The sequence below is a fragment of the Brachionichthys hirsutus genome, chromosome 12 (assembly GCF_040956055.1).
Source record: "Brachionichthys hirsutus isolate HB-005 chromosome 12, CSIRO-AGI_Bhir_v1, whole genome shotgun sequence".
Lineage (NCBI taxonomy): Eukaryota > Metazoa > Chordata > Actinopteri > Lophiiformes > Brachionichthyidae > Brachionichthys > Brachionichthys hirsutus.
The window spans coordinates 5,011,054-5,028,006 of NC_090908.1; the positions used below are offsets into that span (position 1 = coordinate 5,011,054).

At 43.8% G+C, this 16,953-nt stretch overlaps 1 protein-coding gene across 1 annotated transcript in view; it reads right to left on the reverse strand.

The window, feature by feature from the left end:
- Window positions 1-1,121: 1,121 nt before the first annotated feature.
- The window catches only part of klf7b (Kruppel like factor 7b), a 71,433-nt gene continuing 55,601 nt past the window's right edge, over window positions 1,122-16,953 (reverse strand). Inside the window, exons 4-5 of the mRNA XM_068746266.1 lie at window positions 7,925-8,048; window positions 1,122-1,173 (exon numbers count right to left, since the gene is read on the reverse strand). Coding sequence (XP_068602367.1) covers window positions 1,122-1,173; window positions 7,925-8,048 — 176 coding nt within the window. The remainder of the gene's footprint in view (window positions 1,174-7,924; window positions 8,049-16,953) is intronic.

Consider the following 16,953-nt stretch of genomic DNA (forward strand, 5'->3'; position numbering starts at 1 on the left):
CCAAAAATAATAATAATACAAATCCCTTCATAGAGAGTCGGTGTGATTCGGATATTTTTTTCGTTTGTTCATCCACTGCTTCTTTGCAGATCGTAGAATCCCAGGCGGTCCACATGGGGATTAACAGACTGACGTGCAACGCCCTCTCATCCCACACATTCTGTCGAAGTCTTCTCAAACACAATTCAGTGACTTTTAAGACGCTTTCTCCACGAGAAAACAAAGTGTCGCTCTTTGCAATGACAACAATAAGAAGAACCATCTTCTTCCAAGTAGAAAAAAGGGAAGAAAGTGTCGCTGCGCGTTTCTGTCAGAAGGCCTGCGGAGGCGGCAGGCATCTCGGCGTAGGAGAGAGAGATCCAAACGTCCACCGGAGGAGAGCCTGAGCGCTGCAGCAGCGCCTCGCTGACGCCCACGGCATCCCATCCTGGGTCCGGCCATGCTAAAGTCATTCCATAAGCTCTCTCTCCTCCAGATTTGGAATTGTTGTTTTCTTCACATCGATTTCTGAAGCTGACTGCGGCAGATGGTGGTTTCTTGTGGTTCATAAATGATCACCATTAAAAGAAGAAAGTTGAGTATTGGATTTTGAAAACCGGTAAAGCACTAACAACTGACTGACTACATGGCTATTTCAACGTTTCCCACTGAACTATCGTCTCACCCAAAGTGACTATATGGTTAATAAAGTACACTGAATGAAAAGAGAAAGAAAGAAGGCGGCGTACTGTTTCATCGAGTGTGTAAAGTGTACGTTGCTTTGGCAGTGTCCAAGGCCCCAGAGCCAAAGAGCAGCTGAGGTTCACCAGCATGATGTGTTGAAAAATGACGTGCGATGTGTTCACTATTGCAACTGTGTAAAAGTGTGATTTGAAAGAAAAACAACAATCCTAGCTACTCCTCGTTTCCCTCCAGTCCCCGTCTGCAGCGAGAGGGTCCGCTGGTCTGTTCGATCTTCATGGCCCTCTCAGATGGACCGCCGCCCGGCAGGCAGCCAACCGGGTTCTAGACGGGCTTGATGAGGAGGGCAGTTGGTGCTCGACTGCCCAGTCCTCTCTCTTTCCTCCTCTTCCTCCTCCTCCTCTAGCTTCCTTCTCCCACCACACTCCTCTTTTGTGCCCTCAGATGTGCCTCTTCATGTGCAGAGCCAGGTGGTCCGACCGAGAGAAACACCTGCAGAGAGGAGAGGAGGAGCTGCGTCAGAAATCCCAACAGGCGTCCATGAAAGCAATAGACAGGAAATAAGCGGAATGCAATGCCAAGATGCAACTTTCTTAGTTCTTGGAAACTTTGTCAGCACAGTATCAAAAAAAGACAAAGAAGAAGCAGGAGAGACAATGCATCTAAAAAACAAAATAGCGCACACACACACACACACACACACACACACACAGGATTTCTGGGAAACTCTCCCTAATCTCAGGCCTCTTGAACTCTGTATTTACTGGAAATGCTCCACACTGCCTATGATAGATATTGTGTCTCTGTGTTTGAAGAAGTACCGAGCCCACTGAATGCCCACCGGGAGGCCGGAATAATAAGACAGAGCCCGCGGCTTATCAAACCCATTTAGTGATGTAGAAATCAGCAGGGAGTTTCAACCATTTCATTTTATCTATACAATAAATTCCACGAGTCTGACTTCAGTGTGTCGCACCAGCGAAACACAGACATAACTCAAGCGTAGCGATTTCCTAAATACGACACAAACGTGACCGTAAATCACAGCCAGACCTCCGCGGCCCTGCAGGCAGTCCTGGCAGAATGCTCTTGTAGAAATGCATTATATGCATCGCGGACATGGACACTAACGCACGCGGGCTGGCGATACCCTCCAATGCTTAGCTCAGCCATGTGCTTCTGTTGGGAGAGACATAAAACCCACGTGCAAATAATGTATAATGCAGGGACTGCAATGTCAAGAGCATTTTCATTTCATTGCAGCACTGTTAGGACAATAAAGCTGAGCATTCAGGATCAAATGAATCACAAACGATGTGATGTGAAAATGTAGGTGAGAATAAGATGAGAAATTAAAAATGCAATTTACCACGGGCTTTATTCACAATTAATTAGCCAAGGCTATAGTGTATTTTTATATGTGTGTGTGTGTGCGTGTTGTGATAATAGTGCAGCCTCACGCTGACCCTGGAAGACGGCAGCTAAACCTTTGTTTATCCCAGTCGTGTAAATGTCGTCAGCCTCGTTGCTGCTCAGCGAGTCGCGTCTTTGCTGTCGTTCTGCTCCTAGTGCACGTTTTAAGAGGCATGACTGTAAACATAATGTCGTGTTTCCTACTGTACACCTTCACCAGCGTGTGTGTCTGTGGCTGGACAGATGGCCATGCGAGTTACTGTATCGCTGTTGGGGTGCAGCTTTACCAGCTGGTAGCGCCCCCTCCTTCCCATTCTTGTCTCCTCTTCTGAACACTTTCGCCTCCTCACTTATTTCAGGCCTCCTCCTCCTCCTAATCGCTCCCTCTTTCCAGATCCATGGAAACATCAGGGGTTCCCCGCTTGATTAGGCAGGATTAATGACAGACTGCTCAGTGTGTGTGTGTGTGTGTGTGTGTGTGTGTGTGTGTGTGTGTGTGTGTTTCCCCAGGAGAAATAGTGTCAGATTGAACATTCGATCCAGCGTTGACCTCTCCATAGCTGCCACTCTTAGCCATTCTCATGGTAATGCTGCGGGGGCTCAGATGTGTGTCCGTGTGTGTGTGAAAGACTGAGGTGGGCTATGTCCGACATATTTCCTTCCACCTTTTCATTCTAAGGAAGCCGAAAGCGAAATAACAGGAAGGTGAAGACGATTAAGGCTGCGTTTAGCTCAACGTCGGTGCTCTGTACTTTGAAAAAGTCTCCGCCCTTCATCGACACATCAGTCTGCCGCCGCCCACCGAGTGTAATCTCATTACACAGCTACGTAATGTTGTGTTGCAGCCGAAAGTAAAGGGAAATGTGACACAAATGACAGGCAGCTTTCAAAGATTTTGTTGCAGACTATGTTTATTCTGTCAGCAGTTGCGTAATGAAAGGACGTGTGAGTCCCCGCGGAGCTGTAAAACCCGCTCCTTTTAGTTCCCTCTGCGTTGTTTATGTCCTTTGTGCGGTCACACTGGAGGTGAGGAGGGAAGTGGAAAAAGTAAAGGAGGAAAAAGAAAGAGATCATTCCACATATTGACGAGAGGCAACAGTCTCTGTTTCATTCCCAACTCCTCCACTCTGGAAACTTTGAAAATCAAGTGGACAGATTGCTGCATGTTTGAGCCTTTGCTCTGCTTGTTTCTGGTGGATCGCTCACTTTATGCCACCTGCTTTAGTTTATCTAATGTTGCTCAGCCATAAACTGCAGTAAAGACGGTGTTTTTAAGTTTTAGTGCTTTTGACTTCAGTTTCCGCTGTTTTCAGTCACTACAATCAAAATACTACTTTCAATAATGGCTGATCTCGATCTATTTTTTTTTGTCAACTTACAACATGCTTCAAATTGTTTCAAACACCCTGTCTGACTTTGACCTGATGATGGCGCTAGATTAAGGGGGTCAAGGTTTCACTTGTTCAAAAGTGAAACCAAAAGTTCAAAAAGACGATTGTTGTATTTAAAATGAAATACTTCCATCGTGTGAATTCTGAGTCGTGTTGTCTCAGGTCGGACAGACACACACACTCACATAATGATATACAGTATTATTGTAATATAAAATGTGGCTTTATTATGAGATTAACTTCAAGACAGACGATAGCACTAACAGCGGTGTGCCGTGCGAGGAGACGGAGGGAGGAGTTGGCGGTACACGCTTTATACCGTAATTGTACTTTACACTTACACGTACATAAACTTAGACATAATAGTCCTTCCTTTGGAAGGCTTTGTGTTATTGACACAATCCTTCTGTTTCAGGATTGTACATATCATCAATGTACTACGTACTGGTGTACCAAATCACTTACAGACACCACGGTCATGTTGATTGATAATTTAATGCTTCATCATCATCATCATCATGCGTCTTTTCTTGTCACTGCCATCCTCACCACTGGCTTTCTTTGGACCCATCACTTAGAACAGGGGTGTCAAACTCATTTTCTCCGAGGGCCACATCAGCATTATGGTTGCCCTCAAAGGGCCAGTTGTAAATGTATCATTGTGTAAATGTAACTAAATGTAATGTAATGTAAGTAAATGTAACTACTCCTTAACATGCTGCTAAATAACTGTATTTACTACTACATACTTAATTAAATTATAAATATTACATATGCAATTGCATAGTTCTAAAAATATATCGATACCTTACTGCTGTAAAAATATCCGCCGAGGTTATGTAATCGCCATTGATTATTGACTGATATTTAGGGAATTTAACACAGTCATGTAGGGTGGGGGCCTCTATCTCACCACTGGATATCAACTGGGTCGGATCCAGAATGGAGTCAGCAACAAATATTTAATTTTAACATTGAAACCCCATTTACAGATTAGAAATCAGTTACAAATACACATCAACTCTGATTCACTTTTACTTTTCAGCATTTTACAAAAACAAATGTCTGCACAAAGCTCTTGCGGGCCACAAAAAATGACGTGGCGGGCCACATTGGCCCCCGGGCCTTGAGTTTGACACATATGACTTAGAAGGAATACTCACAGATACAGCCAAAATCACGTAACTAATGGAAACACAACACGAGAGACGCAGGAGACGAGTCCGGAAGGTGGTGAATACCTGAATACCTGAACTGAACGAGTGAAGCTCTCTCGCCGTGCTCGGCCGTCGAGCGGCAACACCGGGAAGTTGCTCGTGTCTCGGAACACTCGTATGTCGAGGTGTTACTGTGCATTCAAACTGGCCGGGTTGAGTGTGGAAGCAGATTTGAGACAACGCATGACGGTCAGCACCAAATACATCGAATTCTTCTTCAGAGATTTTAGTGTGGACGAAAGCAAAAGACCAATTGGCCAGTCAATACTGCAGACTCTGGTCCCATGATGCTCTCTGGTACCAGCACACAGAATATACGCTTTCACCCTGATATGATACGGGGCAGGGTTAAATAAGTGTTTTCTTCATCCTGCTCCTTTTTGAATGGAGGACTGTTTTAAATAGTATGCTGTTGTTGTTTTTGATCGATTGATTGATCAGTTTATTTTGGTTGTCAGATTAAGACAATAAAATATATATTACATCCAAAAAAGGAATAGTCAGAAGCAATGCTTATTGTAGCCTATCTTATTCTTCTGAATATCCTTTGTTTGATCTCATTTATGTTCGAAATAAAATTATATATATATAAAAAAAGAACTTGATGTCTCTTCTTATAGTTTTGGCCTTGTAAATTAAATTCCGTATTTATTGCCATGTGTATATATATTCAGTGCACCCCCCCCCCCCCCCCCCACGAGATGTCATTTACTATCATTTCTACCACCGATCTCTGTTAATGTTCGCTGCCCAGCTTCATGTTCATTCAAGGCTCGAATCACTCCAACAATGACTTCGTGCACTGAAGACTCCTCCCACCGCAATGGAGTAGATTCAGTTGTGGTTCAGTCTGTGGCATTGTGTCCAAACGTGTGTTAATACGACTTTGCATCTTAACAGCTGTGTGTGCGTGCGCGTGTGAGTGTGTGTGCACGTGCACGCTCCAAAAGGGAGCTAATACAGTCCCAACTCTCAGCAAGGATTAAAAGCTTCCAGCAGGTTTCTGGAGGGTTTTGTGTCTGAAACCCAAACGAGAGGGAACCCAAAACAGCCAATTACACCGTCTCTGGGGCAAATGTGTGAGTGTTGTTGCTCTGAAAGCCACACGCAGTTATTGTGTATCTTAAAGTTGAGCTGGCATCTGCCGCAACTCAATTAGCTGTGGCCAGTTTGCCAACAGCAAAAATCCCTTTAATTGCCAACACTAGGGCATAAGAACCCCCCCCCCCCCCCACACACACACCTACACACACCTACACACACACACACACACATTATGCAATGTATAACCTGTTTTAATTCTCACACAGTCATGAGTGATCTGACGTCCAGAGGAGCTCCTGATCTCCTCACCAACATTTGAACAGTGACACACGTGCTTTGGACTGAACTGCCGATGCTCCGGCCACTGAGGTCCAGCCCGTACCTCACAAATTTCCCAAGGGATCAATTGAGTATCTATCGTGTTCCGTACAGTGTTCCGTATGATTTGGTGAAGAAACAAACAAGACAGAATCCAAATGTTCTGCCTCTGAGCAGAGAACAGGATATGAGAGCTGAGCACTTCCCCAATCTGATTCTGAAATGAAACATGCATTTCTGTGTTGTCCACATACTAAGAATCAAAGAGGAAGTAACCTCATTACAGATAAGAGCATTCCTAATCATTGAGATGATGATGACAGCCTTGAACCTGTACCAGGACTCCAGAAGCTTTTGCCTGGGCTCCACTAGTTCATAGCTGCCGTCTCATATTGACTCATTTTCGGAATTTTAGCTTCACAGGAAGGATTTATTTAATGAAGCTCTTTTCCTGAACGTGAAATGTAATTTACAGAGTCCGCCTGTACAGCAGTGAAGTGTGCAGTAGCAGTGACAGGGGGAGTTTCGGGTAGATGTGGGATTGCACCAGGGATCAGCTCTGAGCCCCTTTTTGTTTGCCATGGTGATGGATAGACTAACAGATGAGGGGAGACAGGAAGCTCCTTGGAATAATGTTTGCAAATAACATTGTGATCTGCAGTGAGAGCAGGTAGAAGAGAATTTAGAGAAGTGGAGGTCTGCTCTAGAAAAGAGAGGAATGAAGGTGAGCAGGAGTAAAACAGAGTACATGTGTGTGTAAATGAGAAGATCAGGGGGAACAGTGAGGGTACAAGGAACAGACGTAAAGAAGGTAGAGGACTTCAGGTTCCTCGGGTCAACAGTGCAGAGTGATGGAGAGAATGTGGAAAGGAAGGTAAGAATCGTGTGCAGGCAGGCTGGAACAGGTGGAGGAAAGTATCAGGTGTGCTCTGTGATAGGAGAGTGTCAGCGAGGATGAAGGGAAAGGTCTACAAGACAGTGGTGAGGACAGCCATGATGGACGGCTTAGCGACAGCGGATCTGAGGAAAAGACAGGAGGCGGGGCTAGAAGTGGTGGAGATGAAGATGCTGAGGTTCTCCTTGGGAGTGACCAGGTTGGGTAGGATTAGAAATGAGGCAATAAGAGGGACAGTGAAGGTCAGACGTTTTGGAGATGAGGTCAGAGAGGACAGACTTTGATGGTTTGGACATGTCCAGAGGAGAGACAGGGACTACATCGGTAGAAGGATGCTGAGGATGGAACTGCCAGGGAACAGGGCTAGAGGTCGACCCAGAAGAAGATACATGGACGTAGTGAGGGAGGATGATGCAAAGGACAGGGTGAAGTGTAGAACGTTGGTTTGCTTGTGGCGACCCCTCACGAGACAAGCCCAACAAGAATAACACACATTATGATGATGTAACCTCAACCATTAACGTTTCTCTGAAGCACGAGTTGTGCTTCTCTAATAGATGTTTGATAATGTTTCCGTATATTTCATTCACAGGTAGGTCTGAGATGTATTTCACCGAACTCAGCACAATGTCTGCAAGCAGGAGGCAGCTGCTAGCCTTGCTCCATCAAAGAAGGCTAACTGAACTTTATGTTTAATTACACATGTACAGAGAATTAAACGCTGCTTGAGTCGGCTATAAGCTCGCTGGCATCCTGAATGATGTCGTCGCCAGTGTTGCACACAGTGATTCCTTTTCTAGCGCAGTTCAAATGTTGGCCTACTGTACCAAAGGTACAGCCGAGTACGAGGACGCGGCGTCCTGACTCAGACCTCGCAGGTTCAACACAGATCCTGGACAGGAAAGGGGCTTGAACGTTCCGTAGGTGTACTTTATGTTATACATTCATCATTATAATCTGTTTACCTGTCGCAGTGGTTGCACTTGAACGGCTTCGCTCCAGTGTGTTTGCGGTAGTGTCGCGTCAACTCGTCACTGCGGGCAAACCGCCATTCACAGCCTTCCCATGAGCACTTATAGGGCTTCTCACCTGAGAGCGAGAGAGACAGGGAGAGAGAGAGAGAGAGAGAGGTGAGTGGGGATTTCACATTTTATTAGAATTTATTAGAATTAGAATGTGTCTAATTTCACATGTCTAAACTACAGTTGTCCACTAATATAGAGGTTACCACCCTTGGCTTTTCTAAAACAAACACACACACACACACACACACACATCCAAGGGGGCAGGCAGACAGACCAGTTTAACACAACAGCCATTTCAATGAGCCAATACACTCAATTAACTGTAAATTAAGTCTTTCAGCTCTACAGCATGTTAATTTATAATTCCAAATTCACCCTGAAATGAATCTCGTTTGGTTCCCTCCATTACCACCCCCCCACCCTCACAGACACGCACGCACACACACCCACCCTGGGGTGATGGGATCTGAAATGTAAATGAATTTTCATCCCCCTCTTCACCAGATGGGAGAAGTGATGGTCTATTGTTCTCAGCTTGTAGTTATCTCTCCATGATAAAAAGCCTTCCAGCTGTGTGTGTGTGTGTGTATCTCTGCGTGTGTATGTACATATGTCTATTGAATAGAAGTGTGTGCATGCAGTGTACTTATATATACAGTATGTATACATGTACACGCATACATACTGTGCACCTATCGTGTGTGTCAGGCAGACTGAGCCTGTCATCTCATTAAACTCATCCCTCTGCTGCTCAGACTCACAACAAACCTTGAAAGGTGTTTTTTTTTTCCTGGCGTGGGCTTGTTTGTGCATATGTTTGGTGTGGTTTGTTTAGTTTTGGGGCGAACACTTTGATCTTATTGGTTCAGAGACTTCAGGGCTGGGTTCTGGGTGAGAAGAGGAAGCTGCATTGTTGTGGGTGTGTAGCAACAGGTAGCTAGCAGACGGTTTAGACTGCAGCTGCTTGTGAGGTACCAGACACTGCACTGAGGTTTCTAAACACAACTCCAGACTGCAATAGTTTCTCCTCCAACCATGACAGGTAAACAATGGGACACTGTAGAAGCATGAAACAGAAAACACTGTGCAAGATAAGTGCACATTTAATTAGTCAAGGTGCTGGATGATGCTGCGCTGGTTTGCACCAACCATTTCTTTCTGGTGTAATGAGTGAACCAAGGTGGTGTAGGGAGGCGGAGCTATAATGCAACCTAAAGGGGGCTTCTGTTTCCAATGCAGTCAAAATTCAGTCTGTTTCAATCGCAGCCTCAGTTCCAGGTTAAAAAGCAAACTTCTGTCAATCAGCCTGATTTCACATATTATGTATCAAGAGGAAACACTTTTGAGATGTGCTTTTCTACACGGCTGATGTGCACTCGCTTGCGTGATCTGTGTGTGTGCAAGTGGACCGGGGGGGTGGTACCAATAATTAGGGTCTTAATGACTCCTAATGAGGAGTAATACAGCAGCTTACAGTCAGTTAGCCAGATGCCCCAGCACCCCCTCTGCTCCTGTCAGAGCACACACCAATCTTCTTAAGGAGACGCACACAAACACACACCATTCCAAAAATAAAGTGGAACCGATGCAAAAATAAATATAAATGAAGCATTTCACAACGCGTTGAGAACATAATTGGATGCAACAGAAAACGTTCAGCAGACCCTGACAGAGAAACATATATTATTATCAAGTGTAATCTGATTACAGAGCTCTGCATCGCCACATTATTTTCAGTGAATTATTCAGGTCTGGTGTTTCACTTAGTGATGTCTCTCACCCTGACTGGAAAAATAAAATGCCATCATCCACATGAGCCAGAACAATTACACTTCAATAACGCTAAGAAAAACATTTCTGTTCTAGGCAGCCACAGACATAGCCTTTTTTGTGTGTAGCTGAAATGATGCTGGTGGGACGATTAGATCACTTACAAATAATGAGCGAAAACAAAATGGCAATTCTGTTTAATTATGAAATGCCACTTAAGGTGGAAAGCAATGAATTGAAATGACTACCAGGAGTATAGAAGAGTAACTGCTGCCATTGTTAGTCATGTGATTGCTTTATAGCTTCTTAATATTCAAGGCACCACACGATTGGTTTGCTAAACATTTTGTGAGATATAAAGACAAATGCAGGCGATTGTAAATGACTGCAAGTACAGATTCCTGCTATCATTTACGGAGCTCCTTAGGGGACATGAGGAGAAAAAGACACGTATCCCGAGAAACTTACTTGGGATCCTGACCTAGTTTGTCGGGATCCGGCAATACTTCATCCGAATTCCGACTTTGTAAGTCGGGTTCCTGTGAAAGTTTCTCGGGATCCCGAGAAAGTATAACATAATTCCGTGGCACTTCTTCATGTCGTGCAGACAACAACAGAGCAGATTACTCTTTACAATGCGAAAATCCTTCCACGATATCCATGTCTGCTCTTAATAAGGGATCTCGTGTCCTTAGATGTTAAGACAATCTCAAAAGAAAACTCTATAAACCTTTCCCATCTTTTCCACGGCCCTTTCTCCATTTTGACCCGGAAGTACCGGAAGTAAACAAATGGTTAGCACAGCTAAAAACAAATTCGAGAGAAAATGACTCGGAATCCCGACTTTAATTAACTTGGGATCCTGGCTTCTAAAGTCAGAATTTCAAAAAAGTATTGTCTAAAAGATAAGTCAGGATCCCGACTAAGCTTCTCGAGATGTTATTCCCCCCCTCCTAATCCCCCCTAGGGGGTGCCGTAATAATTGATCTACAACACAATAGTGACAAATGTTTTTCTCATCTTTAAGTCACCATCTTGAATTACCATGCTAGAATGATAGCAGTGGTGGAAAGTGCACCTTCACATGAGCCGTTATTTGACACTAGAGCGAAGGTGATGCAATGACAGGCAAAGCTGATCTGCTACAGGAACGTCCCACTGTGAACGGAACCCTATTCCCCTCAGTTCTCCCCGGATTCCGAGGCTCTTTGATCAGAGTCGTCTTTCATCCTGACACAACGCAACTACAAGGTGACACATTTGTTCTCACACTAAGTGAATTCCAGATCACGAGTTGTATTCTCCTGGATTTGCATATTCAAATTCCCCATTCAAATCTTGTGCAGTCAGTTGCTGATTTCCACATGAGGGTTTTGGTTTTTGTTGCTTTCTCACATGGTGCAGAGAAGTTTTCTTTCGGAATCTCATCTCAAAGTTCTGGTTTGTTAGAGAACAAGATGATGAACAGGATGATTTATGTACGAAGGACTTTCAACGGAAACAAGCCCGCAAGGGCTTTTTTGAAATGCTCCTCTTAGACAGGATGTTTGACGTTATTTGTACTGTAATACATGCTACTGTGTGACTGTACTTGCACTCTAACATTCTATCTAATAAATATATTCATCATCATCATCATCAGATCTGAGAAATTCAAATCTGGCCTGGTCATCCGGGGTTATGTTAATTGGACTGTTTGAAAGTGACCTTCTTTGTTTTCTGTCCATACTCTTATTACTGCAGTGTGAAATATTATAGCTGAGGAGCACATAAATACCTCCCCAAAGGTTGTTTTCCATCGTTATTGTTTTTCTGTTTATTTGTTTTGCAGGATTACATTAAAGATCCCATATTATACTCTTTTTCCACAAGTTAACGCAGTTCTCAAACACTTATATGAAATATTTGTGACAGTCTTTGGTCAAAACAGCTAACAGATGCTGCAGGACAGCGTCCCTCCCATTCTGTCTCAAACGGCTCTGTCAGAAACGCCTCTGAAATTGAATATATGAGTAGAAACATAATATATCCCCTTTAAAACTGGACAGATTTTCATGAAACTCTGTGAGCGAGAGATGGATTTGTGACAGGAAATAGGTCCTTCCTATTCCATTTTAAAGTAGATCTGGATAAAGAGAGGGACTACTTCTTTGCAACTCCCCCAGTCTTTAGAAGGCTCCGCTCATATGAGGAAAATATACAAGGTTTTCACAGGACCTTGGTGAAGAAGAAAATTGGGAGAATGGGCCAATGAAATTAATTGATGTCTATGAGAAAGAAAAGTTTTACTGATCGTCTGAATGATTCTGTCCACGCACCCAATCTTGATTAAATTATGTTTTAATTATTTATTTAGAGGTTTTACAGTTGATTTTTAAATAGAAATTTGCAAGAGTGAGCGTTTCCGACCCGTTTCTCAGTTCTTCTTAAGGCTACTTGCTCAAGGACACATCAGACACTTCTTGCGTAACGGATGAAAGTCCCACAGAGCTGATTTCAGGCGGTTGCACTGTTGATGTTGGGTTATGACCCAGACGGACAAGTGTGTACTAAAACAACAATGTCTCTGATTTTGTTGCATCGATGTCATTGCATCTTTAAAAATGTCATTGTAAATCTAACTGTTATATAAATGGGACACTAATTCTGTGGAGGGCTCTTTTCGACATCAGCATGCTATGAAAGCTCCATCTTTACTTTACCTAATGAGTTGTTGCTCCTGGTAGTGAGCTTGACTCTCAATGAGGTGCATTAGCTGTAGTAATGACTGCTTTGTATGAGCCCATGCTAATGAGGAAATCGGTAGCTGTGCATTCAGGAAGTCCTCGTTGTCCTTGTTGAGTTCCTTCTCCTACCCATCAATAGGAACAGATTGAGGAGGTTCAGACACATGTGGCTCCCTCTTCTTGGAGGAGACACACAGACTCTGTGGAATCCCAAGTGCGGGGTGGGGGGGGGGGGGGGGGCAGGAGAGACTTCTTGTACAAGAATGTCTCACATTCTTTCCTGAATGTTAAAGCAACTCCTCAGACATCATATCTTTACTGCAACCATGACGGAACAGGTGACACGAAAATGCATGGGTCCAGTAGAGAGCTGGAAACACTGGAAATTAGTACAAATGCAAGTAACTAGAACATTAATCAATTAAAAAATATCTATATTTTTAAAATTAAGAAAGTCTCCTGAATTTAATATGAGCGCAATTCAAGTAAAAAATGCAGACAGATTGCTATCAGTAAATAATTTTCTGTGTTTGTTTTTTGTATGTGTAAAATAAGAACAGTGAACATATAAAGTATAAGTAGGATCACTAGAATAAGTCAGTCGTGATTCATAATATTTGGCTCTGTGACTGACTGAGCTCTAAAGATAAAGACTCATTGGTATTTATTTATTCCGGTTAATTCAAATTCAACTCAACCGCTGCCGCTGAATTAGGCTGCATGGGAGAAGAATTCTCCTGATTACATTATTCATTCATAATAATGTAGGCTCCACAAAATAACTTCAGATTAAAGAAATAACAAAAACGTGGTCTTTTTTGTAAGGGGCTGAAAATCTACTAGTAAAGCGGACAAAACTGGATTTGCTGTTGAACCAAAAATCATCCATGTTAAATCTGGAGCTGTGATATCGGTAGGTGCGATTCCTCCTACTCCTCCATCGCCCCTCTCACCCAGGACTGAACACAGGACTGATATTTTCAACATACAATAGGAAACCACTTGGCAGCTTATCCTGTTGGAGAAATGTGTGTGTTTGATATGGGACATGAGCGGGGGGCCGCAGGTGCCAGACAGGCGGCCGTTTCACACCCATCTTCTATAATTGGCCAGACCACCTCATCTTCTTTCAATAGGACCCCCCCCCCCCCCCCCCCCCCCCTAAACACACACACACACGGTGGAATGAAGCAAGGCCAGCTCAGTTCTGACGCCACAGCAACCATGACGCCAGCCAGCCAATTATAGCACCGCAAGGCAAGGGTGCATGATAAAGTCACCTAGCAACTGAGAGAGAGAGAGCGAGAGAGAGAGATTAACAGCCATGGACAATCAACCAGCCACCAACCAATTATGGCAGAGTGTGATGCAGTTGCTTGGCAACCCAAACTGACTGAGCGAGTAAAAGAGAGAGAGAGAAAAAGAACAGGTTGGAGGTTAGATTCAGTGGGTGTGTTTTGGTAAGGAAGTACACAGGAGATGTGCGCGGAGGTTCGGGGTTACAGGAAGGTTTTCCTAAATCCACACGAGGTTGGGGGAGGGGTGGCGGTCCAGGAGGCCAGAGTGAAGCCGGTGCAACCCAAGCAGAGCTCGCTAAAATAAAAGGATGCAGTAAAATGGTTTGGGACACAAACCAGTCCAGCCCTCTGAAGCAGACACATGGAAACGCACTGACATCCACTGCTGTTCAGAACACGCCGACCAGTTTAAGATGCTTAACATAGACCTGCTACAGAAATGCCAAATCCATTCGTGTGAACCTGGTTCAACTGTTTGTGTCCAACTGAGGGAGATGCTCCTCAGTGCAGTTGTTTTATCTTGATGCAGTATTTATACAGATACATGCCAGCTTCTCTATCGTCGAATACTTTCTGCTGTTCTGACATTTTGCACTAGAACAGACATGGGCAAACTACGGCCCGTTGGGCTTTTTAATCCGGCGCGCCACACTTGTCCAAATTACACCATTCAATTACATTTTATTATAATTAAACTACATTTGTTTGACCTTTTCCCTGTAATTTGTGCAATGAGCCTTGCATATTCATGCTTTGCTACCTGTAAAAGGCCAAATCCTTTCATATAATGGCTTTTACATGTTATTTATATTAGTTCACACAACCACTCCATCTATCTATTCCTGGCCCGGCCACTCTGTCAAATTTTAGAATCCATTGTGGCTCCTGAGTCAAAAAGTTTGCCCTCGAAAATAATAGAACCATGTCTTTTTTCACAAGAAGGGTAAACATTATGTAGACATTTACATATAATGTAAGAAGTGAAGCACATATGTTCCTTTGAGCTGATTTAATGTATTCATATCCAAATATTGCATCACGTACACTTTGCAGCAGCCACTGGGATAATGCTCCCCTCTGAAAGGACAGACAAGCGTTTTAAACACTCTGCACCTTCCAGAATGAGAGTTGGAGGCTTTTTGATTGCTGCTGATTGCTTGTGTGTTACTTTGTAAGCAGGCAAACAAAATATATTGAGTAGATTAAATGACATTTTGTGGAAGGGCGGCTCAGGTGATTAGATTTTGAGGCATCCTCGAAAATTAGTATGGATCCAGAAAGGAAATTCATGAATCCTACTAAACCAACGCCGTGACCCACACTATTCTGTCTGTTGGCATGACAATGACGTTTTTCCCAAAAGAGACCTCAAAGAAAGAGCGCCGACAATTGTGAGAAACATCATTGTCACCCCAAGCCAACTAGAGGCAGAGTAGGGTGGAACGTGGCATCATCATAGTAGAACTCGTAAACTTGCTTGGCGGAGGTATGCCCTCTAGTTAAGCCTTAGAACGTTGCTTGAATGAAAAGCAGACTTTCAGAGAGCCAAACAGATCCAAGAGGGGAAAAACAACCAGAAAGAAATGAAAAAACCCTGGCGCAGTACCAGATCAGCTCTTAACGGCTTCTTACTTAATCAGTTCATGCATTTATTAATGCTACAACTCATCTCTAATGTATAATGTTTTGTGTAGGAAATGAAACCTGACTTCACACCATAGCTGTGGCGCTTAGGCATGGCTGTGGATACAAACAGAGGAATATCATTACAGCATTAAGTAGGATTGCAGCACATACTCCTGACAGAAGTCCCTGTAATGATCGTTCTAATGGCCTCCATGTGTGCACTATGTGACAGTTAAGTGTAATGATGCCATGCAGGCTTTCTGCAGCTCCTTCTCCCTGTATCATCTGCTGCGTTAATCTCTCCCTACATGTATGTTTAATGATTTATCGCTATAATAAGCAAAAAAAAAGAGGATTAAGCTAATTAAACCACAGTGTTGAACATATCGGGAGGGAATACTCCACCCCCCCACGCTTTACCACAGACACACACGCTGAGAATGCTGCAGTGTCTTCAAGGTTTCTTTCTTCGGTGAATATTCTGCCGTAGAAGGCTCGCTGTCGGTTAGCGTGCCTCGACTGAAGAATCATCAGAAGATTTAAGATATTGTAGCTTGTGGCGAGGATAACACAAAGCTACCCCGTCCTGGATTAGTTACAATGCTGAAGGTTCCACGGCTATGCAAGGGCGCTGCCCTGGAATGTAATGCTATCCTTAAAGCCATGTGATGGGCGCCGGGATCGTAAAAGCCTGTACCATGCTGGATTAATGATTCCAAGGTTGCCAGTATTAGTGCAGGGAGGTCTGCAGGCTGTTTACTGTGATCCTGGTGAACATCAAGAATACATCCAACAGTGGATGATGACGACTGGAGGCCTTGGACCACTTCGGATACTGTAAATGATGCTGTGGCTAAAGCCAAAGTTGATTAACGCTAGCTTCAGGCGGTAGCCGTCTGCACAGGCCTCATGCTGCAGATTCAGCCTGCTCAGGCTTAGGGATGTTCAATCCCAACAGGGGGGTGCAGGGATTCATAAGAGCGTGCAAATCTGTTCCTGTTACTTTTAAGGTATTGAAGCAACTTTAAGGGAAAAAAATAAATCAAACCAAACTCTTTGCTTACCAACCGATAGGGAACATCAACAATGATGTTCAGACAGACGGCACCGCTTACAAGTAATCACCTTATTGATTCCAATCAATGCTATTATAGTGTTGACTAATGATTAAAATAATTTAATTATTGTCTTAGTGATTTGGAGATAAGGTCAGAGAGGACAGACTTTGATGGTTTGGACATGTCCAGAGGAGAGACAGGGACTATATTGGTAGACGGATGCTGAGGAAGGAACTCCCAGGGAACAGGGCTAGAGGTCGACCCAGGAGAAGATACATGGACGTAGTGAGGGAGGACATGAGAGTGGCTGGTGTTGGGGAGGAGGATGCAAAGGACAGGGTGAAGTGGAGAAAGTTGATTTGTTGCAGCAACAAGCCGAAAGTACAGTAGTAGATTGTCTTTGTGATAACTATGTACATATACAATCCTTCGTCATAGTATTGCAGTATACTGTGAAGCGTTATAATGCCTGTTGGGCTTCACGATGGCAC